Source organism: Cnephaeus nilssonii (genome assembly GCF_951640355.1).
Source record: "Cnephaeus nilssonii genome assembly, chromosome: 23".
Classification (NCBI taxonomy): Eukaryota; Metazoa; Chordata; class Mammalia; order Chiroptera; family Vespertilionidae; genus Cnephaeus; species Cnephaeus nilssonii.
The window spans coordinates 7,016,831-7,040,969 of record NC_137094.1 but is presented as its reverse complement, the minus strand read 5'-3'; the positions used below and the strand labels follow the sequence as shown (position 1 = coordinate 7,040,969).

The following is a 24,139-nucleotide window of genomic DNA, read 5'->3' as shown; positions in this document are numbered from 1 at the left end:
AGGGGCTCACAGTTCAAGTTCACTGCGGAGGGTGAGCAGGCTGGGTTCCTCAGCGGAGAGCGCTGTGGACTTGCCCCTGGAGTGGTACTGGCGGGGGACACTGGCCTGATTAAGCGCCTGCCTCTCGGGGTGGAGGGGCTTCTGGAAAAGGGCTTTGAAAATGTCACGAGATGCTCTCCTGGTCCTGGAGGAGAAGGGGGGCCGCAGCAGGAACCCCGCCTGGCTCCGACCCCTCCGCTTCGTGTCTGGGAGGGGGCGCTGGTGTCCAGGGGAGGACCAGGGCCCCGGGAGCCTCGGCGGCGAGGCCTGACAGCTGGGCGCCGGGTCAGGGGCCTGTGACCAGCGCCGGGGCTCTGACATCTGTCCGAGGCGGGTGCCAGCTGGCAGGGAAAGGGGACTCTCGTGGGGAGCGGGACATCTGAGAGCGGGAGAGCGCGGAGCTGCCGTCCACCCAGAGGCCGCTTACAGCCGGGGTTATTTTATATTTTTAATTTCTCTGTTTTTATTGATTTCAGAGAGGAAGGGGGAGATAGAAACATCATTGATAAGAGAGAACCACTGATCCGCTGCCTCCTGCACGCCCCACACTAGAGACTGAGCCTGACACCCGGGCACGTGCCCTGACCGGGAATCAAGCCGTGACCTCCTGGCTCATAGGTGGTTGTTCAACCACTGAGCCACCCGGCCGGCAGGTCAAGACGAGCCTATTTGTTTACACATTTACGTGACGGTGGACGTGGCTCTGGCTGATCTGCCGTCGCGACCGGCTGTGGGTCTGTCGGGGAGGGTTCCCTCAGCCCCCTCCGACATGCCCGTGACTAATCACCTGGCCCCACGACGCTCCGAGCGTTCTTGGCAGCGAATTCAAGTTCTAATTTGATTTAAACTTGTGTGCGGACCCAAGAGCCATATGTGATTATATTCAAAATCACAGACATGATCTCCTTACACCAGTGGTCAGCAAACCGCGGCTCGTGAGCCACATGAGGCTCTTTGGCCCCTTGAGTGTGGATCTTCCACAAAATACCACGGCCTGGGCGAGTCTATTTTGAAGAAGTGGCATTAGAAGAAGTTGAAGTTTAAAAAATGTGGCTCTCAAAAGAAATTTCAATCGTTGTACTGTTGATGTTTGGCTCTGTTGACTCATGAGTTTGCCGACCACTGCCTTACACCAAAGGACTCATGCAAAAGAGCTGAAAAGCCAGCCGGACGCAGACACCCAGAAGCTGAGGAAGGCAGCAGGCTCGTGTGTGACCTGAAGCAAAGGGAGGGGGCAGCTTGCTGAGACCCGGAGGTGTGGAAAGTTTGCAGGGTCCTGCCCTGGCCCCGGGGACACCCCGCGCTGATGGAGGCGCTTCTGTGAGGTGAGCGACCTGCCAGGCAGATGGTGCTCGGATCCACCAGCAAATACACCGAATAAAAGCAACTCACACGCCGCCTCCCGAACCAGGAGTTTTTGGAAAGAGTTCCAAATAGATGAAAACAAACAATTTGATTTCCACCAAATTGTTGTTTCTTTGTTTTCACCCGGATTTTCACCCGAATTGTCAGCCTCAAAAATAAACACTGATACATTCCCAGAAAAATATTTTTCAAATAAAAACTGACTCTGTTAAAGTTTGCCCTGATTCTTTCAAAACTGTGTACGAGACACTGTCAACCGAAGTGACTTCCCTGTTTTTTTAAAAACACACTCGAACATATGCAGCTCAAATGTCACCAGCTCCCGCCGCCTGCGTGTTCGCACAGATGACACGCGACCCCCGCGCGGCGCTCCCCACACGAGGGCCCGGGACCCACACACGCCCCCCCCTCCCCCCCCGCGACTCGCAGGGCAGGTCTCACTCCCCGTTGTCGCGTTGAAACTAAAGGCCCCGCGCGTCCTTGTTCTGGAAAAGCTCACACGGCTTCGTCTGCGCTCACCTCGCCTGCTGCTCGCGGTTCCCTTTGTCCTAGATCCGTGGTCGGCAAACTCATCAGTCCACAGAGCCAAATACCAACAGCACAACGATTGACATTTCTTTGGAGAGCCACATTTTTTCAACTTAAACTTCTTCTAACGCCACTTCTTCAAAATAGACTCGCCCAGGCCGTGGTATTTTATGGAAGAGCCACACTCAAGGGGCCGAAGAGCCGCATGTGGCTCCCGAGCCGCAGTTTGCCGACCACGGTCCTAGAGCGAACCACCTCCGGGTGAGCTCCTGGGAGAAGAGAAACCGAATCTCGTATCGCTTCGGGTGCATTTGCTCCGCTGCTGAGACATCCCATTTTGCAACCTAACTTCACAACCCAGATCCTGAAGGGAGCTAAATATTTTAATCCAATTAGACAAGTGAACAAAACACTGAATATTGCATGCAGCGCAGCTAGATCGGTGGTTCTTGCCTTTAAAAGGCTGCGCCTCCGTCACATTACACCCCAAATGTCAGTGTTGTCTGCCTTCCCGGCGCCTTCCCGCCCGAGGCAGCCAGAGGCGCCCGCTCTGGGGTGGCGCTGTCTGTCCTCGGGGAGTTCTCTGCCTCTGTTTACCGTGGACGGGGCTCCTGCCAGACGCCTGCCCGGGGCAGAGGGCGCCTCGGACTTCGGGGACCCGCAAAGCTGGAGACTGCGCACCCGGACCCCGAGTCGCAGAGGGAACCCCGGGTTAGTGAGCTCTGGGGGGAGGAGGGAGGGGAGCCCAAGCAGATGCCAGGCCCTGGGGCTGCGTGGCCTCTGACCCCTCCCTGCTGGGTGTGGGTCCCCTGCCTCCCTCCAAGTCCCAGCCCTCATCCCGCGCCCCCAGGATGCTGCTTCTCAGACGCCCAGGAGTCAGGCCCCCGCCTTCCCCACCACCCAGGCCCCTGCCTCCCCAGTGCCCTCCTGGCCCCCCAGTCCTTCCCCTCCAGCCCAGCTGGCCCTTCACTGTCCCGGCCCCAGGGCAGCGACGGGAGAATGAGGAGCTGTGACCTTGCCCTGAACTCCTGTCCCTGCAGCTGCAACAGCCGATTCCAGGAAAGGCTGTGCCCAGCCAGGGGTGAGGGCCCAGCCAGGGGTGAGGGCCCAGTTGGAGGGGTGAGGGCCCAGCCCAGGGGTGAGGGCCCAGCCAGGGGTGAGGGCCCAGCCCAGGGGTGAGGGCCCAGCCCAGGGGTGAGGGCCCAGCCGGAGGGGTGAGGGCCCAGCCCAGGGGTGAGGGCCCAGCCGGAGGGGTGAGGGCCCAGCCCAGGGGTGAGGGCCCAGCCGGAGGGGTGAGGGCCCAGCCAGGGGTGAGGGCCCAGCCAGGGGTGAGGGCCCAGTTGGAGGGGTGAGGGCCCAGCCCAGGGGTGAGGGCCCAGCCGGAGGGGTGAGGGCCCAGCCCAGGGGTGAGGGCCCAGCCAGGGGTGAGGGCCCAGCCCAGGGGTGAGGGCCCAGCCCAGGGGTGAGGGCCCAGCCGGAGGGGTGAGGGCCCAGCCAGGGGTGAGGGCCCAGTTGGAGGGGTGAGGGCCCAGCCCATGGGTGAGGGCCCAGCCAGGGGTGAGGGCCCAGCCCAGGGGTGAGGGCCCAGCCGGAGGGGTGAGGGCCCAGCCAGGGGTGAGGGCCCAGCCCAGGGGTGAGGGCCCAGCCGGAGGGGTGAGGGCCCAGCCCAGGGGTGAGGGCCCAGCCCAGGGGTGAGGGCCCAGCCGGAGGGATGAGGGCCCAGCCAGGGGTGAGGGCCCAGCCGGAGGGGTGAGGGCCCAGCCCAGGGGTGAGGGCCCAGCCAGGGGTGAGGGACCAGCCCAGGGGTGAGGGCCCGCCCAGGGGTGAGGGCCCAGCCCAGGGGTGAGGGCCCAGCCAGGGGTGAGGGCCCAGCCCAGGGGTGAGGGCCCAGCCGGAGGGGTGAGGGCCCAGCCGGAGGGGTGAGGGGCCAGCAGGAGGGGTGAGGGCCCAGCCGGAGGGGTGAGGGGCCAGCAGGAGGGGTGAGGGGCCAGCCCAGGGGTGAGGGGCCCAGCCGGAGGGGTGAGGGGCCAGCAGGAGGGGTGAGGGCCCAGCCGGAGGGGTGAGGGGCCAGCAGGAGGGGTGAGGGGCCAGCCCAGGGGTGAGGGGCCCAGCCGGAGGGGTGAGGGCCCAGCCGGAGGGGTGAGGGGCCAGCCCAGGGGTGAGGGGCCCAGCCGGAGGGGTGAGGGGCCAGCCCAGGGGTGAGGGGCCCAGCCGGAGGGGTGAGGGGCCAGCCCAGGGGTGAGGGGCCCAGCCGGAGGGGTGAGGGCCCAGCCGGAGGGGTGAGGGGCCAGCCCAGGGGTGAGGGGCCCAGCCGGAGGGGTGAGGGCCCAGCCGGAGGGGTGAGGGGCCAGCCCAGGGGTGAGGGGCCCAGCCGGAGGGGTGAGGGCCCAGCTGGAGGGGTGAGGGGCCAGCCGGAGGGGTGAGGGCCCAGCCAGAGTTTGGGTCACTTGCCTGTAGGGGGAGGAGGGGAGGCAAGACTGCACTGACCCGGAAGCACGCCCTGCGCCCGTGGGGAGCACTGGGGTCAGAGGTCAGGCTCACACCGGAGGCCGCCTTGCAGAGCTGTGTGGAGGGCGGGCAGGCCGGTGCTGCCCGATCCCGTGGCCTGTTCGTTCCACGGGGCCTGTGGGTCTGTCCTTGACCGAGTCCCACAGAGGCACACCTGGCTGCTCAGGGCTCCCCTCCGCTGCTCAGAACAGCGTCCAGGAGCCCAACTCCCAGGTCGGATCCAGCACACACCCCACCCCACCCCACCCTGTTCAAATCTCAGCTCCGCCCCCTTCAGGTCAACCTTTCAGCCCCCATTTCACTAAGTCTCTGGTTTAAAACAAAGACCAAATCAGCCCCCTTTACAGGGAGCCCCATTCCCCAGCGCCCGGCAGAGGCCGCACCGTGTGAAAGGGCCGGGGGGGGGGGGGGGGGTGAATCCTTTAACATCTGTTTTGTACAAGGAGCAAAGGAAGGCCCAGAGAGGGGGTGACCGAGCTGAGAGGTCAGTGGCGGGAACACATTCCCAGAGAGGCTGTCTTCCTGCCCTGGCCCAGCAGGGCGGGGGGGGGGGGGGGGGGGGGGTGGCCATCCCCAGGGGAAGGCGGCTTCCCTGTCCTGTGTCCTGGGCAGCGTGGGGGGCCGTGGGGGGAGCCTGAGGGCTGGGCCAGAGCGTCCCCAGCTCTGTGGACCCCGGGCACCTCCCAGCTGCCCCAGAGGGAGGTCGGGGAGGGGTCTGCCCTGCGGTTAAAAACAGATGCTTTCTCGGACCCTGTGACCTGCACATGGACGGGGCACGCAGGAGCAGGACACGGGTCCCACCTGCAGGGGCAGCTGCGGGGCTGGGGCCGGGCAGGCTGGGACCAGCACCTCCTGTGCGCAGGCCCAGAGGGTGCCCCCCGCCCGGGTTTGGGGACAAAGCGGCAGAAGAGGCTCCGCTGGGCCCACAGCGCGGTCGCGGGGAACCGCTGAGGTCACCCAGGGACTCACGTCTTAAATTAAAGGTCAGACCTCAGAAATGCCCAGACCAGTGGTCGGCAAACTCATTAGTCAACCGAGCCAAATACCAACAGTATTTGAGAGCCAAATTTTTTAAACTTAACCTTTTGCACTCGGATGTCAAGATTAAAATTACTCTTTGAATGTATCAATAATTTGAAATATAAAAAAATCCAAATAAGTTTGTATGAAAAGAAACTCCAGTTTTTTATTCTACTGCCGCGCTTTGTAAAATCTGGGGTATTTAAAAAATTAAATCCCGAGTAGAATAAAGGAATCGAGAAAAAAGCAAGCGAGTGCAAAGGGTTAAGGAATCGAGAAAAAAGCAAGTGAGTGCAAAGGGTTAAACTTCTTCTAATGCCACTTCTTCAAAACAGACTCGCCCAGGCCGTGGTATTTTGTGGAAGAGCCACACTCAAGGGGCCAAAGAGCCGCATGGGGCTCGCGAGCCGCAGTTTGCCGACCACGGCCTTAGACCAAAGGCCAGGGCTTGTGGAGAGGGGCTCCCTTAGGACTTAGAGGGGAACAGAGAGAAGGGGGGCCACAGTGGCTCCCCACGGAGCGCTGACAGCCTTGGTAGTGCTTCCCGAGGGCTGCGGCCAGGTGCCCTGGGCCCCCACCCCCCTGACCTGCAGGGCAGCCCCGATGGCCACAGCACCCCGAGGCCACCCCACCCAGAGGCCACCCCACCCCGAGGCCACCCCACCCAGAGGCCACCCCACCCCGAGGCCACAGCACCCCGAGACCACCCCACCCCGAGACCACCCCACCCCGAGGCCACCCCACCCCGAGGCCACCCCACCCCGAGGCCACCCCACCCCGAGGCCACAGCACCCCGAGGCCACCCCGCCCCGAGGCCACCCCGCCCCGAGGCCACCCCGCCCCGAGGCCACAGCACCCCGAGGCCACCCCGCCCCGAGGCCACCCCGCCCCGAGGCCACAGCACCCTGAGGCCACCCCACCCCGAGGCCACAGCACCCCGAGGCCACAGCACCCCGAGGCCACCCCACCCCGAGGCCACAGCACCCCGAGGCCACAGCACCCCGAGGCCACCCCACCCAGAGGCCACAGCACCCCGAGGCCACCCCACCCCGAGGCCACAGCACCCCGAGGCCACCCCACCCCGAGGACACCCCACCCCGAGGCCACCCCACCCCGAGGCCACGGCACCTCGAGGCCACGGCACCCCGAGGCCACGGCACCCCGAGGCCACCCCGCCCTGAGGCCACCCCGCCCCGAGGCCACCCCGCCCCGAGGCCACCCCACCCCAGGACACCCCACCCCGAGGCCACCCCACCCCGAGGCCACAGCACCCCGAGGCCACCCCACCCCGAGGCCACCCCACCCCGAGGCCATGGCACCCCAAGGCCACCCCACCCCGAGGCCACCCCACCCCGAGGCCACGGCACCCCAAGGCCACCCCACCCCGAGGCCACCCCACCCCGAGGCCACGGCACCCCAAGGCCACCCCACCCCGAGGCCACCCCACCCCGAGGCCACGGCACCCCGAGGCCACCCCACCCCGAGGCCACGGCACCCCGAGGCCACAGCACCCCAAGGCCACCCCACCCCGAGGCCACCCCACCCCGAGGCCACCCCACCCCGAGGCCACCCCACCCCGAGGCCACGGCACCCCGAGGCCACCCCACCCCGAGGCCACCCCACCCCGAGGCCACCCCACCCCGAGGCCACGGCACCCTGAGGCCACAGCACCCCGAGGCCACCCCACCCCGAGGCCACAGCACCCCGAGGCCACCCCACCCCGAGGCCACCCCACCCCGAGGCCACAGCACCCTAGACCACCCCACCCCGAGGCCACCCCGCCCCGAGGCCACCCCACCCCGAGGCCACAGCTCCCCGAGGCCACAGCACCCCGAGGCCACAGCACCCTAGACCACCCCACCCTGAGGCCACAGCACCCCGAGGCCACAGCACCCCGAGGCTACAGCACCCCGAGGCCATGGCTGGGGCCTCGCTGACAGGCAGGAAGGCAGGAGGACGGGGAGAAGGTGGCGGGGCTGATGCCACAGGTGAGATGGTTCACCCCAAGGTCACACCACCCCAAGGCCACAGCACCCCGAGGCCACAGCACCCCGAGGCCACACCACCCTCCAGCACCCCGCCTGGTCCCCGCACAGCTGGCCCGCTCGCAGCAGCGTGGGCGAAGGAGCCAGTTTCTGGAAACCAGGCCCCACGTCCCCGAGGGGAGGGCAGGGAGCGGAGTTGGGGGGCAGGGAGCGGAGTTGGGGGGCAGGGAGCGGAGTTGGGCACCAGAGCTTCTCTGCCCCCGGCCGGGGGCAGGAAGGGACGCGCTGGGACATGTCCTAGAGGCTCAGCCACGGAGGGCACACGGTGCTGGGCAGCCAGTGACGTAACGGGTCATCGGTCAGTGCTATGGCTGAGCTCCCACGCGCCGGGCACTGGCAGGTGCCGGGGACGAGCACTGGACGGGGTGAGAGCAGGCTCCCCCCCAAACCGAAGGAACACGGCCTGGCCCGGTGGCAGGGCTCAGGGGCTGAGCATCGACCTGTGAACCAGGAGGTCGGGGTTCGATTCCCCGTCAGGGCACAGGCCCGGGTTGGGGGCTGGATCCCCAGGACGGGGCGTGCAGGAGGCAGCCGATCCATGATTCTCACTCATTATTGATGTTTCTCTCTCTCTCTAAAGTCAATAAAAACATAATTAAAAAACAAAAAAGAAAACAAAGCCTTGAAGTGATAGCTGGGGCGGGAGTGGGGTGACCCCTGCCTGTCCACGCTGAGGACCTCATGTCTGGACCCTCCTGGGCGGGGCCCTGGGGTCAGGGGAGCCGCCCCCCGCCCCCCGGCAGGGTCGGGTCAGCTGAGGATGGACTGCTGGACGGCCAGCCCACCCAGGACTCGTCGTGAGGAAGCGTTTCCTGGAGCTGAAAGCGTTTCCTCGGTGTAGGAGAAGCCTGCCCTCCCCCGGCCTCTCCCCCTGACCTCCCCCGAACTGGGCCTGTGACGGGCGTGACCTTTCCCGTTGGAAACACGCGGCTGCGGGTCACGCTCTTCCTCTCAGACACCCCGAGCCTCGGACGTGAGAACGGACCTCCGTCCCCGACCCCAGGTCAGCGGGCAGCCGCCCGGGAGTGGGGAGCGAGGGGGAGTCACCCATTCCCGGGCCGCCCGGACCGGCCATCAGGGCCGAAGGCAAAGCAGCTGCGGAGGCTGTAGGCCAGGCGTCCTCACACCACGGCCCGCGGGCCACGTGCGGGTGTTTCTGCCGTTTTGTTTTTTTACTTCAAAATAAGATATGTGCAGTGTGCACAGGAATTTGTTCATAGTTTTTTTTAAACTATAGTCCGGCCCTCCGACGGTCTGAGGGACAGTGAACTGGCCCCCCGTTTAAAAGTTTGAGGACCCCTGCTGTAGATGGAGACCCGTTAGACTCTAACGGTGAGAGGGTCAAACGGAGCTGCAGCAGCCCGGGGCTGAGCATCACCCCGAGGACAGAGGGGGCCCCTCTGCCACCCCCGGGCCTGGGCACCCCCTTCGGTCGGAGAACAGGAGCCCCCGGCGGCTCCCAGGAGAGGGTCCCCCAGGTCTGGGTGCCCCCCCCCCCCCCCCGCACAGGGAGAACGCACATTTTCTAATAGCCGTGCCGAAACCCCTCTACTCACAGCCTGGAAACCTCCGCGACATGGAAACGTCACCTTTGCTCTTTCTGAAAAGGTCAGCAGCGCAGTGCGCTGGGCGGCCCGGCTTCAGGGGTTTCAGGGTCAGACCCAGGGACGCCCCTTCCCCAGCCCCGACCCCCTCCGCGTCTCCCCCAGTCTCCCCCTGCACACCCGCCTCCCAGACCAGCCAGCACCCTGCTTTCTTCCTCCCCAACTCCCCCTGCCGCCCCGCCACGAGCCCCCAGTCACCCCATTATTCCACCCGGTGGAGGCCCCGCCGCCCGCCGGGCCCCCCCTCTGCGCCCCACACCCACCTCTCTCGGGGCTCCCGTTGGCACCCCCCGGGGGGGGGGGCTCTGAGGTCGGGGCGCCTCCTCCGCGAGCTGGGGGAGCAGCCCAGGGCGCTGAGCATCTCAGAGGCGAACCCGGTGCCTGGCCGCCTCCTCCCAGGACAGGGGCCTCCCCGGCAGGAGGGGGACCCTCAGGGCGCCCTGGAGGCCGCGGGGCCCGGAGAGGGGCTGACCCCGGCCCTTGGGAGCCGCAGCCCCGGTTCTGCCCGCAGACCCGCCCCGGGACTTCCTGCGGAGCCGCCTCCGGGCGAGGAGGGGAGGCTCATCGGGGAGATGGGCCCCACCTGAACTCCCAAGGCCCAGCCCGGAGCCCAGAGGCCTTTGAGGCCCTCAGCACCCGTCTCTGGCTTTGCCTGAGCCTCTCCCCGCATCCACAGCCATCCTTTAAGCCACCTGAGGCCTCTCCCACGCATGGGACCAAATGGCAACAATAAAAACAAGAAAAGGAAAAAGAAAAACGTCAGCGGACAGGTTTCCAGGGGTTTCTCCTGCGTGAATTCTGACCTCGCTGTAAGCATGGCCCTGGTGGGAAGCCCCAACAAGCAATCAGCAGGCAGCTCACAGGTGCCGCCCCGCTGCCGGCCCAGGGCACCTGCGGGGAAGGGCCGAGGCCCCGCAAACAGAGACCAGGCCGGCCCAGGGCCCACAGCGCATTCCTGATTCATCTGAGGGGTGAAGGCTGGGAGGGAGGGAGGGGTGTCCTCTGAGCCCCCCATCCAGTCCCCTCGCCCCAGGGCCGTTACGCTCCGGAGGGCAAGGCCTCCCACACAGCACAGAGGGGGCCTGGAGGCGTGTTTGGGGACCGGGGCTGTTGGCTTCCCCGCGCAGTTTGCACCGACGTGAGGCGGGCAGCGGGTGCAGTCTCTCACCTGTGACTCCGCAGCCCGACCTCCCCAACCAGCTGACGCATCGACACCTGCTCACAACGGAGACACCCGGGCACCAGACTCCCTCTTGCACACGTGGGAGGTGGTTCCGGGGGAAGGCCTTTCCGTACGTTACCGTAAGTTGTCTGCAGCCAAAACCCTGGAGGGGTCCCCGGCAGTTCCTTAGGGACACTTGGCCTGCACCTGGGTTTGCTCGCCGTAACGTCTTCGGAGCCGTTTTCAGGAGCCAGATCCTGGCACGAGTCAGCTTCTCCTTCCGTGGACGGGGGAAGAGACGGTGCTCCGGCCACTGATCATCACACAGCTCTCACCTGAGATGCAGGCGTCTGTGCTGCAGATGTAAAGCATCAAAAAAATGGGCCCTGCCCGGCCGGTGTGGCTCAGGGGCTGAGCATCGACCTATGGACCAGGAGGTCACGGTTCGATTCCTGGTCGGGGCACATGCCCAGGTTGCGGGTTCAATCCCCAGTGTGGGGCGTGCAGGAGGCAGCCGATCCATGATTCTCTCATCGTTGATGTTTCTACCTCTCTCTCCTTCTCTCTTCCTCTCTGAAGTAATGAAAATAAATTTAAAAATAAAGAAGAAAGAGAAATGGGCCCTGGCCGGGTAGCTCAGTTGGTCAGAGCATCGTCCCGATACACCGAGGTTGTGGTTCGATCCCCGGTCAGGGCACATACAAAATCCACCAATGATGCATAAGCAAGTGGAGCAACACATCGATGTTTCTCTCTCCAATCAATAAATAAACATTTTAAAGAAAGAGTTCACTTTATGTTCTTATTCAACAAGGGCTCTGACCTGTGGGGAAGGTGAGTTGTAAACTCTTCATCCCGTTGGCTACATACACTTTCTACATTGTTAGCATAAGACATTATTTTCTCCAAATACTCAGGAGAGTCAGCCAGTGAGAAGACAAACCACATTGAAGAACAGGATCTATTTAAACTTACTCTTTATTTTCTTTTTTTTTTTTCCAGTTACCCAGCATGCCACAATCCGATTGCTGACCTGGATGAAACAGTGAAATCAATGATTTACAAAGAATATTTACATTCATCTGGTTTGCCCGGAACGTGCCACAATGCACTGTGGCTTCCCGGGGCCCCGCCTCCGGCCGCGGGCTGCGTCCTCACCGCCTCCGGGCGGCCCCCGCGGATGGACGGGCTGGCGCCGGCGCTGACGGGTGCACCCTCCTGGCGTGGGTTTCTGGAAATGGCTTCGAGTTACTGCACTTGGAAATCTGCTCATCTGTATGCTACGTATGTCACACATATGGATTTCAATAAACGAACTTCTGAAAGACTCGAGTTGTAATGCTGACGTTCTACCATGTAGTGATGAACAGAACACACCAAAAAGGCACATAGTTTAACCAGGCCCCAGGGCACCGAGGACACACGTTCTTCCTGCCACCCAAGCCCCTGTCCCTCTGCGCCATCCACAGAGCATCCTTCCCCTCTGCCTTCCGCCTCCATCCTGCTGACCTGCGCCCCCGGCCGGGAGACGCCAGGAAGCCCTCAGCATCCTCCTCTCCACACTGTTAGCAACCAACACAGACAGACAGGCCTCTCCGGCCGGGGGGTGGGGGGGGGGGGGTCGGGGTTCCTCTCCAAGATGCTGTGTGAGGGGCCTGGGAACGCCCAGCCTTCCCCAGCGTCCTAGTCCGTCTCTGTACACAGATCAACAGCTTAATCTCAACTCGTGTCTCAGCTGCACCGTTAGGCCCCGATGCTTTAAGGGGTAAAGCGGGCGGGACTGGCATGCCGCGCTGTCCTTGAGGACGGCAAGGGAACCCGACAGCTGCCGCGGGGCAAGTCCCCGCCCTCGGGCTGACCTCGGGGCCAGTGACCCGCCGCTATCGTCACCGACCGGCCTCTCAGAGTCACCGTGTGGGGCTTTGGAGGTGGTGGGTGGGGGGCGCCCACCCAAAGACCACGTGAGCCTCTCCAGCATGAGAAGGTTCCAGCCCCAAAGAGCAGAGCCTCTGTTCGGAGTCAGGAGGTTTCGGGCTCACCCACCACGCTCCAGATCAAGGCCGGGGTGTAAGATATGGTCATTGTCCCTAACTCTGGTCTGGGAGTCAATGACGTAAGAGTCTAAAAATAGCACCTTGAGAAAACCAGAGGTCACCTGACTCCCGCCTCCCGGACCGTCAGCCCGCGGTGTGGAGAGAGGAGCATCCGTGCGGATGCCCTGGAGTTGGGCGTGTGGCGGCCCCGTCCAGGCTTGACTGACTTTGTCCCTAAGCCATTCCTCTATCTGGCCGAGTCCCAGGAGAGAGCCAGGCCCTGCAGGAGTGGGTTTATGAGGTAACGTCAGAAAAAGGCCCCATCGAAGAGGACTCCGGGTCAATCAGACCGCGGTCCGACCACCGGCCCCTCCACCCCCCACGTCTACGTTTCATGTTCTATAAACAGGTTCTCCCGAAGGAAGCTGAGCCACACGTGGCCAGGAAGACATCGCTGATGAGCTACACGGCTTAGAACCTGGGTCCAAACCGCCTGCTGGGAAGGTGGGGAGGGTCTCAAACCGCGGGGCGACTGTCCCGCCCGGTGTCACGGAGGCCTCCCCTGGGGACACGGCTTCATCCACGGCTGCACAGCCGCACGACTGCCATTTCACTAGACGGATGAACGGAGCCCACGTGTGTTTGGAGCGACACGAGATTTACATGTTTTCCTGCCACATCGTACACCAGGCCGGTGGATACCAGGTGGAGCTCCTAAAAACCTTTTTTTTTTCTCCCCAGAAAAGGCCAGTATTCAGTTTTCTGAGATCACAGAACCACATCCAACAACAATAAACAGAGCAACAGCAGATTGACACAGTGCTTTATTTCAGCTGTCTGTACGAAGGGAGACACGGGCACCCCTAGCCGAGACGTGTAAAAATACTAAGGATGTACAGTGTACAAAAACAGTTCCTCGTCGTTAGTTCACATCCGTGTGGGTCATGGACTGGAGGGAAGAAACAGTTTTGGGGTGACCGACAGTCACGGGGACACAGTTCCTTGGGTTCGTAGTTGGCGTCTGCTTAAAACCCTTACCCGGGCGACTAGATCTTGCGCGGATCTAATGAAAGAACTAGCAAGGTCAAGAAATGTCACAAACTCTAAAGCTACGGGGAGGTAACTCAATGACCAATTTAGAGGTTTTCTTTTTATTTAAATAAATACTTTACAGTTCATGCTCGCCTGTAATGCACTCCCAGGAGCAAGATGAGGAGATTCTACCGGAGACGGTACAAACAGTAGCAGCAAAGTGTGGACACTGAGGTGTGTGGAGACCCTGCAGTTAGGAAAGGGGGGCCCTTGCTCCGTCCCCCGGAGAAGCAGGGGGCCCCCGCGAGAACAGTCAGCTTGAAGAAGCCAGAACCCCGATGGGGATGGGAGGTGGGAAACGATACTGAACGGTGCGTGCAATCGCGTAGGAAGCAAAGCTGTGAGCCACCCTGCCCACCTCCACGCGGCGGCAGCGGCCGAGGTCCTCCGAGGGGGCAGAGGTCACGAGCGTAAGTTCAAGGTGGCGCCCACACTGTTTCACCTGCGCTGAGAACGACTCGAGGGCTCAGGCCCGGCCGCGGGCGGAATCCAAACCACGGACCCGGGCGGCCCGAGAAGCCCTGTGCGCACGCCCGCCTTTCCGCCCTGCCTCCGGGCCAGCTGGCCGACATCTGGGAGCCCGGGGAAGGGTGATTCTCAGGATCGAGGCCAAGGAAACACCCGGGGGGACCCTAGGGAGTCCTGGGGGGTCAGTGACGGGGCCCGAGCACCGGCGGGACTGGGCCGGCGGTGAGGAGTGGCCAGCCTGGGCACTGTCAACGCTGCCATGAATCTCTAGGTCGCGTCCTTGGCCAAGGTCATGGGAATCACCTTCACGTTTGGGAAAAAAACAAACAAAAAGAAAGCTACCAATGTGCTTAGTGTGTGGAGTCCTCCCTCCCACCAAGGGAGCCCAGGCGTGAGCAGCCAGTCCCAGCTCTCCCCCCCTCCTCTCACCTGTTGTTTCTTTTAATCAAATGAATGCAAGACCACTTACAAGACAGACCTTCTAGTCTACCTTCTTGTCCATGTGAAACATTCAACGTAATTCCAAGTGGGAAAAAAAAAAAAAAAAGTTGAGCGATATGTGTAAGTAAGAGTGAACTACCAATGACTGCAACTTCCTGCTCAATACTAAGGATGGACCTCGCTCAGGTAGAAATATGAAAAATGAGGATAAAATCTCTGTGAAATACGTCTTAGCTGCCTTAGGAAAATGCCCTTTAACCCCCGGCAGTCCCAGCGGCCCACCCTCGCCGGCAGTGGTTTCCTGTCCGCGAGCCCACGCTCCCGGCGCCGCGGCTAAGACAGCTGCGTGTGAGTATGAGGCATCCTGCTCAGCATCGCCTGCTCCCCCCCCCCCCCCCCCGCGGTCACCAGCCTACGTCACACTGTGGTCTTTCTTCCACGTGGGAGCGCTCAGAGAGCTGGACTGAAATCCTCTCCGTGATCGCCCCGGGGGGCCCCGCCCCGGGTCTCGTCGGCTGCTTTGGAAATCGTCAGCTCCTAGCACCAAAGGGTTTAGTCTGAAGATCGTCATCAATGGAGGAGGAAGATGAGGTTTGCATACCGCCCCGCCGGTGGGAGCGGTGGCGCGTGGGGACAGGAGTATATACAGAGAGAGGACGGTCGGAGGCGTCCCTTTTGTGTGTTGTGTTTCCCTGATGGCTTAGTTCGGTGATAGATGTACCAGGATCAGAATAAACACACCAGGCCTCAGCGTTACCTGCCTCCTTCGCCAGGACTCGCGCTGTGTTCATTCGGCCGAGCAGGTTTATTTATCGTCACTCCGGTCTCCGTGTTTGTCTTCGCCTTGGTGGCCTGGCCGTCCGAACACCTCCCTTCTCAGATGAGCAGACATCACCCCGGTGTGTGTCAGGAACCCCTTGGCGCGGGCAAGCTGGGGATGTTCTCATTCTTAGCACCAAGGGGTTAGAGGTCAGCAGCTCTTCTCCCAAAGCCAGATTCTCACCAACCAGTTCCGTTTCGGAGCCTCGTCAACATCGTCTCACCAAGGAGAGAAGGCGCGGAGTGCTGTCGGCGGGTACATCCCTTGCACACGGGTCAGAAGAAACGGCGGTACGTCTGTCTGCTCTGTGTTAAGTTGGAGCTGCATTTGCTAACGCGACATACAATTCTCGTCACTAAAAAATAAATACTACTGCGAGAGAAACAAAGTCACAAAAGGACATTCGAAGTTCTAACATCCGAGGAGAAGCCAACTCACGCAGAACTGAAACGGAAAAGGCAAACAAACACGGCAAACGCCCGTTGCCCTCGGGGTGCGCGTTTTGGTGAAAAGCAGGATCGTTATACCTGTCTACATTCTTCGGCCGTCAGAGGCGATCAATGGTGGAATGGAAAACGGTTTCCCAGCTCCAGGGAAGCAAGGCTCTCTGGGTGCCGATCCTACCGGCGACCTTGGCATGACCTTGACTCAGCCGTGCATCTGCTTCCTTCCTTCCACGTTCCTTGGCCATGACTGCCTGGGAGGTCGAGACGTCCACGCGGAGCCCCAGGCTTCCTCTACAGGAGCCAACAGGAATGTGGATGCAGGCACCGAGAGAGGCCACGTCTCACCCGTCGTGCGGTCCTTGCAAATCTTCCCAACGAGCGCCGGCCAGGTGGCCGCGGCCGACGGCTATTTAGGCTCTGCCCTGCAACCGGGCTTTCCCGAAACCGGCGCACGCACACCGCCACCCCTCCACAATCGCTCCTTCTGAATTACACACTACATCTTCTTGGGCTAATTAGTTTCTGATTTAGCTTCTAGAGCGTTTAAACAAAATGTACCTAGTGTCAGTGTATCTCATTTACCCTCCGCTGCCGGGGCAGAACCACAACTGAGAGACAAGAAGGTGACAGCCGGGCGCGGATGGATGGCGTGGACTCATAACTTCCCAGGGCGGTGAGGCGACCTCTGAAAGTTGCTATAATAGTAAGACAGCAGCAGCAACAGCATGAGACCTTAGACTGAGATACAATTTCATGCAAAAAACAAAAAGTCGAGTGTATTTGCGTATATGTGTGTTCTCAGGTGGGTGGAGGTGGCGAGGGCGAGGCCGGGGCCGGTCGGGATGTCCGGAGGCGCCTGCGGTGTGAGGAGCCGGGACTGTCCGACGTCCCGCAGCCGTTCTCGGGGTGAGTCTCAGGCGACAGCCACGCAGCAGCACGGGGCCTACTCGCGGCCGCTCGCCGAGTAGGAGAACTGAGGGAAGTGCGGCCGGCTCTCGTTGTCCATGCCGTCCTCATCGTCTGCGGGCAGAAACAGCCATTTCAATCTTACGCTTTTTTTAAAAAAAATTTTTTTTTTTATTCATTTCAGAGAGGAAGGGAGAGAGAGAGAAACATCAATGATGAGAGAATCATGGATCGGCTGCCTCCTGCACACCCCACACTGGGGATCAAGCCCACAACCCAGGCATGTGCCCTGACCAGGAATTGAACCGTGACCTCCTGGTTCACGCCCCACCACTGAGCCACACTGGCCAGGCGACACTTGCTTTTGGCAACACCATCTCTGGTCCGTACAGTCCTAACTTCTAAGATAATGAAGGTGAACAGAGGCAACAGCGTCTACTAGACACTTGGGTTTGTCCATAGAACACACAGCAGGTAAACCTATTTCAAATGCCTCCCATTTTCAAACACGTGATCTATGAGGAAATAATGCTAGCAAATCATCACCTTCATGACACACACATTTTGAGACTCAATAACCTGAGACGCTATTGAGGGAACGAGAGTTACAATAGAAGGGCCTCCCAACACCCCATGGGCTCCTGAGACTCCTGATCAACTCCTGAGACGCTAGTTCCTTCCGGCACGCGCTTTAGCTGTGACTGCGAATACAGCGTCAGCATTCCGTTTCAGCTGAGCCCCTGGGAGGTGCTGAAGAGTTCACGTCTATTGTACATGTGCCACCTGCCTAACGCGCCACGCCGTCTTCCTAGGACCGAATGTGAAACGAGAACGGAGAGAGAGAGACAGGGAAAGAGGCCACACCAGGACCAGGGCGCAGCCCGCACTGGTGCCTGCCGTCCGAACCCCTCCCTTCTCAGATGAGCAGACATCACCCCGGTGTGTCAGGAACCCCTTGGCGCGGGCAAGCTGGGGATGCTCTCATTCTTAGCACCAAGGGGTGAGAGGACAGCAGCTCTTCTCCCAAAGCCAGATTCTACCCAACCAGTTCCGTTTGTTGTAGCAACTTCCTGCTCAATACTAAGGATGGACCTCGCTCAGGTAGAAATATGAAAAATGAGGACAAAATCTCTGTGAAATACGTCTTCGCTGCCTTAGGAAAATGCCCTCTAACCCCCGGCAGTCCCAGCGGCCCACCCTGGCCGGCGGTGGTTTCCTGTCCGAGAGTCCACTCCCGGGAACAGAGGGGGGCGCCAGGCAGCTCTGGCTTCGGGGCCACTCCTCCCTCGCGTCTCACAATCCCTGTGTTTGAAGGATCGTCACGATCTCAAATGATCACCCATCTCCCCATCACAGTTCTGAGGAGGGACACCCCACTGTCAGGATGCTGGCCTTCACCCCAACTTTCCCTGCGCTTCTGCTCCGGCCCCACCCCCGGGCTCCCTGCCTGAGGGGAGGCCCCCCAGGAAGTCTCCCCCATTGGATCGCACCCTGAACTGCAGTGAAAGAAGTGAGGAATCCCTCAAACACCCAACCTGCTTTTCTTCCAGCAAAACCACTCCATTGCCTCCAATGCACAAGCACAGGACCCGTTCCGCCCGCCCCCAGCCTCTCCGGGGCGCCCGCGCGGGACGGGAGAGAGGACACGGCCAGACTCCACGGGCGGTGGGCACTGAAGATACGCTTTCTGCTCTTTTGCCCTGCTCCTCTTTTCTGCCTTCTACTCTCTCTCTCTTTTTTTAAAATCCTCACCCAAGGATATTTTTCCATTGATTTTCAGAGAGAGTGGAAGGGAGAGGGAGAGACAGAGAGAAACACGATGTGAGAGAGACACATCGATTGGTTGCCTCTGGCAGGCCCGGGACCAGGGCCTGGAGCCTGCAACTGAGCACGTGCCCTTGACCGGAATCGAACCCGGGACCCTTCAGTCCGCAGGCCGATGCGCTATCCACTGAGCACGCCATCCAGGGCCCTTCTACTCCGAATACAGAACATCTAGAAACGGGATCAAGGCACTAACCAACGTGTGGCCTCGACTGCACTAGAGACACCCCCGTACCGGGTGGGGACCCAGTCCATGAGGCAGCGCCCCTGGTCCTGCTCCCTGCAAGCGGCCCACTCGGGGCCTCTCCCTTTGGCCACGCATTTTGGGGTGACCCCGTGCTTGACGGCCATCTCTGCCTCCAGCTTCTAACACTGCTCGGGCACCAAGCACACGGCGCCTTCCAGAGGCTCTGCCGTCCGCGGGACTTTCAGCTCCACCGGGCGCAGGAGCTGCGGACGGTCTCTGACGTGGAGTCACAACATGTCAAACTCCCCAGAGAAGAGGCCGCGGGAACCTAACGCTCCGACTCGGACAGGTGCCAATCACGTGTCAGAATCCGTTTTCCCATGAACAGCTTTGTTCTGCTGGGCGTGTCTCTGCCCAGGAAATGAATTAAACCCATTTCTGAGGGTACAGAAACCCAAACCTTGGGGATAACCACGGAGGCCCCTCGCCTCCCTCTTCCTTAAAGCCCGAGACGTCCCTCTGACCTTGCAGGCCTGGGAGAGCGAGGCCGTGGGCCTGGAGGTCTGGGGGTCCCCGGTCCTCGCGCTGCACAGGCAGGTGGGTGGGGGTGGAGGGGGCCAGGAGCAAGCGGCGACCTGCAGGCCACACACCGTACGCCCCGTCGGCGGCTAGCAATCCGTTCCCCCTCTGCTCGGAGGGTCCCAGGGAGCAATGTGATGGTGAGCAGGAAGGAGGCTGAAAGGACCCCGAACCACACACATCTGGAGGAAGAAGCCAGAGGCTCAGCCCACACCCGCCTGCACCCCAGCCTCCTGTGGCCCCTCTTCTCGAACCTTCCACAGATGCCATTACGGGCAGTGGAAGCTCCTGGGTCACCAAACCTCCTCCTGCACAAGGGCAGAGACCAGGAGTGCGTGAACGCCAGCAGCACCCTCCAGTCTGCTCCCCTAACTAACACCTGGCAGGGCGAGCGGCGTGGGCGAGCAGCTGTGTGCACGAAAGGAACATGTTGCCTTGCTAACTGCTGATTTGTTCCCAGAAAACACCCCCCCCTGTTTTATGAGGCAAGGTGGCGAGGGGGGGCCAAGGCCCAGCTAGGCTAGCCGCAGGAGGGTGCTCCTCCAGCCCCTCTGCTCCGGGGCAGGGAGGAGGACTGTGTCCAATGTGGTCACAGCTCAGGGTTCCTGACTCTCTGGCCTCTGATCTGTCTGCAGAGAAAACTAGGAGCCCTGGGGCCATCAACCACGGCACTGCCCGCCCTGGAGGAACCCAGGGGTGCGGTTCGCGACCACTGAGGCCAGTCCCGCGGAGGGGTGCACCCTGTGGCCTCCTGCCCGGGGGCCGCGCTGAGCCGAGCCGCACGCACGGGACGGCCGCGGGAGCCCGCTGGCCTCAGCCCGCTCTGCAGAGCCGCTTCCTGACTTTCCTCTCTCCACCTGGGTCGGAAATACGACAGCAAGTTCGGGATCCCCCTCGAGGGGTGAGCCCCGGTGGGCACAGAGGATGCTGCTGGCCTCCGGTGTTTGGGCCTCGGCCAGTACCCGGGCAAGGCCACCCCCACCTCGGATGCCCAGACCCAGCCTTGCCAGGCCTACAACTCTAGGTGGATCGATAGCTGCCTTGGAAGGGACTGCCATCCGTCCCTGCCTCTCTCTGATCACCTCTGAAAGACACCGTGTGACGGGCTTGTTCAGCACAGCCCACGTCTACAAGGACGCGTCTTTCAAGAGCAGAGCTGCATGAGGGATAAAGGTGACGGCCAGGACGCGCATCCTCCTGCAACACCAGCTCTCTTGTAGCCATCGATCCAGTGAGACTCTGGCTCAGACTGTTCCAGAAACTGTGCCGGCCTAAAACCCCTTCTTACGTTTCAGCCGTTCTGCAAAGGGAGCAACGAGGTGCCGATGAGGGACCTTCTCGCCCCGAGGACCAGCACGAGTGTGGGTCAGGGACAAGGCGGAGAGCGGCTCGGGGTGGGCAGGGCTGTGCCCTCGAGTCCATCCTGAAACAGGACTGAGGGCTAAGGAGGCACAGGTCATGGAGCTTTTAACTTCTTCGTAACCAAAGAGATCGGCTGCGGCCTTCTTATCCTTTTTTTTAGAGAGAGAGGAAGGGGGAGGAGGAGGTGGGAGAGGAGGAGGAGGAGGGGGAGGGGGAGAGAGGGAGAGAGAGACTGACACTGGTGTGGTGTGCCACTCATCCATGCACTCATCGGTGATTCTGGTGTGTGCCCTGACCGGGATCCAACCCGAAGCCTGGGCACGGTGTGACGCGCTCTAACCCACTGCCTCCCGGCCAGGGCGGCGTGGTCTTCCGTCCCACAATCCCCAGCACTGGATTCGGGGGTCCCTCCCCGGCCCCGGCTCCGGCCCCCTTTGTCCCGGTGTGTACTGTATGGCCTGCCGCACCCTTCATGGAGCGGATGGAGATGGGCCAGCCTGGTGCCTGAGTGCAGTTAGAATCCGGTTATTCACGCGCGTGGCACACCAGGGTCTTTCCTCAGGCCACGGGTCCGATGCCGCCTCCCAGGACCCGGGAGTGGCCGGGCCAGGCCCCGAGAGGGCTGAGCCAGCACGCCCCCTTCACCGCCCCCCCCCCACGGGGCGGGGCTTCTACCTGGAACTTTCTGAAGGGAAAGCCATACTCCTGGCTTCGCATCCACAGGGCCCCCATTTCTATCACTTCCGACGTAACATGTGCAGCTGGAAAGAGTCCCAGCGCAAGAGCTCGTTCAACAAGGAAGCCGTCTCGCTGAGGCGGAGGCCGAGCCACGCTCGGACCTCACTCCCAATGCCACTGCCACTGTGGCGCCACCTGGGAGGCAGACCCAGACTGGGCACCGCCGGGCACCGCACCCTCTGCGAGGACCTGGGCCTGCCCCGCCCCGACAGGAAGGCCGCCCCCATCCCCCACACTTGGTTATTCATTCACTGAGGAGCCACTGAATGCTCCCCTGCAGGCACCTGGCTGAGGGCGGGAGAGGTGAACCCACACCCTCCCCTGAGAGCCCTGCCTTCAGCTGGGGGAACACAGCACAGAGAGGAGCCCCCAGCGGCCCAGCCCGGGGGAAGGGGTCTGCACAGCGCCCTCCAGCCTGGAAGGTCCCAGAACCTCCCTGAGGAAGTGGCGCCAGGCTGAACTGCAAGCAAGCAGGAGCAGCTCCTGCAAATGTCCAGGCAGAGCACCCGGGGGGAGAGCACCCCGGGCAGGGAACACCCCGGGCAGAGAGCACCCCAGGCAGGGAGCACCCTGGGCAAGAGCACCCCAGGCAGAGCACCGGGCAGGGAGCACCCCGGGCAGGGAGCACCTCAGGCGAGAGCACCCCAGGCAGGGAGCACCCTGGGCGGAGAGCACCCCGGGCAGGGAGCACCCCAGGCAGAGAGCACCCCAGGTGGGGAACACCCCGGGCAGGGAGCACCCCAGGCGGAGAGCACCCCAGGCAGGGAGCACCCCAGGCAGGGAGCACCCCGGGCGAGAGCACCCCGGGCGAGAGCACCCCGGGCAGGGAGCACCCTGGGCAGAGAGCACCCCAGGCAGAGCACCCCGGGCAGGGAGCACCCCAGGCGAGAGCACCCCAGGCAGGGAGGACCCCAGGCAGGGAGCACCCCGGGCAGAGCACCCCGGGCAGAGAGCACCCCGGGCAGAGCACCCGGGCAGAGAGCACCCCGGGCAGAGAGCACCCCAGGCAGGGAGCACCCCGGGCAGAGCACCCCGGGCAGAGAGCACCCCGGGCAGAGCACCCAGGGCGGAGAGCACCCCGGGCAGGGAGCACCCCGGGCAGAGCACCCCGGGCAGAGAGCACCCCGGGCAGAGCACCCGGGCAGAGAGCACCCCGGGCAGAGAGCACCCCGGGCAGGGAACACCCCGGGCAGGGAGCACCCCGGGCAGAGAGCACCCCGGGCAGAGAGCACCCCGGGCAGAGAGCACCCCGGGCAGAGAGCACCCCGGGCAGGGAACACCCCGGGCAAAGAGCACCCCGGGCGGGGAGCACCCCGGGCGGAGAGCACCCCGGGCGGGGAGCACCCCGGGCGGAGAGCACCCCAGGCGGAGAGCACCCCGGGCAGAGAGCACCCCGGGCAGAGCACCCCGGGCAGAGAGCACCCCGGGCAGAGAGCACCCCGGGCGGGGAGCACCCCGGGCGGAGAGCACCCCGGGCAGAGAGCACCCCGGGCAGAGAGCACCCCGGGCAGGGAGCACCCCGGGCAGGGAGCACCCCGGGCAGAGAGCACCCCGGGCAGGGAGCACCCCGGGCAGGGAGCACCCCAGGCAGAGAGAACCCCGGGCAGAGCACCCCGGGCAGGGAGCACCCCGGGCAGGGAACACCCCGGGCAGGGAGCACCCCGGGCAGGGAGCACCCCGGGCAGAGAGCACCCCGGGCAGAGCGCACCCCGGGCAGAGAGCACCCCGGGCAGGGAGCACCCCGGGCAGAGAGCACCCCGGGCAGAGAGCACCCCGGGCAGAGAGCACCCCGGGCAGAGAGCACCCCAGGCAGGGAGCACCCCGGGCAGAGCACCCCGGGCAGAGAGCACCCCGGGCAGAGAGCACCCCAGGTGGGGAACACCCCGGGCAGAACACCCCGGGCAGAGAGCACCCCAGGTGGGGAGCACCCCGGGCAGGGAGCACCCAGGCAGGGAGCACCCCATCCCAGGTGTGGGCAGGCGTGGCTTGCTCAAGGTGTGGGGGACACAGGGCCGTGGGAGATGGGACAGGATGAGGCGGAGGCACGGATGAGCCTGGGCTGTGTGAGCAGCGAGCGCAGTGTGGAGTGGCGGGGACGGAGCCATGGAGGGGTGATGTGCTCTGATGACACTGAGGGCGGATCCAAACGGGGAGGCCCCGCAGGCGCTGGAGGAGCGGACCTGGCTGGTGCTGCCGGCGTTCCCGACAGCTATTCCAGCCCATTCGTGCGGGACGGCAAACACGCCAAGGCTGTGCCCTCCGCTCCCACGCACAGTCCTCAGCTGTGCCCCCCACCCCCCCCCGGGCCTCCTAACGCTGCTTCTCCCGGGAGAGTCTAGGAGGCTGCGAGGGCACAGGAGACAGAGCGACCGCTGCGGCCACGGTGAGCCCATGAGCGGCTCCTCCGCGGGCGAGGCCACAGCTCAGCGGGCGGCCACGCTGCGGAGCCCCATGGCTGGGGCCTCTGGGTTTCTGTTTCTTCCGTTTCACAATAAAAAGGTTCCTCACTTCGCGCACGCCTGAGCTCGCAGGACCGAGGTGCTCATTCCGCGGGTGCACGGCTCCCTGCTGTCGGGCCGGGCACAGAGCTCCGGCCGAATGACTGTCCGCGGCCACCGCGGGCACCGCCCTTGGCATCAGCCTTCCCGCTCACGGCCGCGGGACCTTCGCTCATCACCTGCTCTGCCTCTCCCAACGGAACGGGAGACAACGAGACACACAGAGGGGGCAAAGGAAAAGGGCAGGAGAAACACTGACGGTGTGAGCCACAGCTGTGGGCCTTAGAAGTCTGCCCCGGACCTGTCCCTGACCTGGGAAACACGGGGACCTGTCCCTGACCTGGGAAACACGGGACCTGTCCCTGACCTGGGAAACACGGGGACCTGTCCCTGACCTGGGAAACACGGGACCTGTCCCTGACCTGGGAAACACGGGACCTGTCCCTGACATGGGAAACACGGGACCTGTCCCTG

The 24,139-nt window shown here is 63.0% G+C and overlaps 2 protein-coding genes across 5 annotated transcripts in view; one reads left to right on the top strand and one right to left on the bottom strand.

Annotated features, from left to right (window-relative positions):
- SDCCAG8 (SHH signaling and ciliogenesis regulator SDCCAG8) overlaps nucleotides 1-14,517 on the top strand; it is a 207,459-nt gene extending 192,942 nt beyond the window's left edge. The window contains exons 18-19 of one of the 3 annotated variants that reach the window (XR_013813108.1): nucleotides 11,274-12,255; nucleotides 12,298-14,517. Coding sequence is in view for 2 of the 3 variants with exons in the window: in XM_079763610.1 (XP_079619736.1) it covers nucleotides 11,274-11,303 (30 nt within the window). In the remaining variant the exon portion in view is untranslated. Of the gene's footprint in view, nucleotides 1-515; nucleotides 1,977-11,273 lie in introns of those variants that run through there. The other 2 variants (XM_079763610.1, XM_079763611.1) reach the window with 2 other exon arrangements.
- Nucleotides 14,518-16,300: 1,783 nt separating this feature from the next.
- Nucleotides 16,301-24,139, bottom strand: part of AKT3 (AKT serine/threonine kinase 3) — a 211,931-nt gene continuing 204,092 nt past the window's right edge. For both annotated transcript variants that reach the window (XM_079763614.1, XM_079763615.1), the window contains one exon: nucleotides 16,301-16,591. In XM_079763614.1, the coding sequence (XP_079619740.1) occupies nucleotides 16,515-16,591 (77 nt within the window). In that variant the 3' untranslated portion in view covers nucleotides 16,301-16,514. The remainder of the gene's footprint in view (nucleotides 16,592-24,139) is intronic.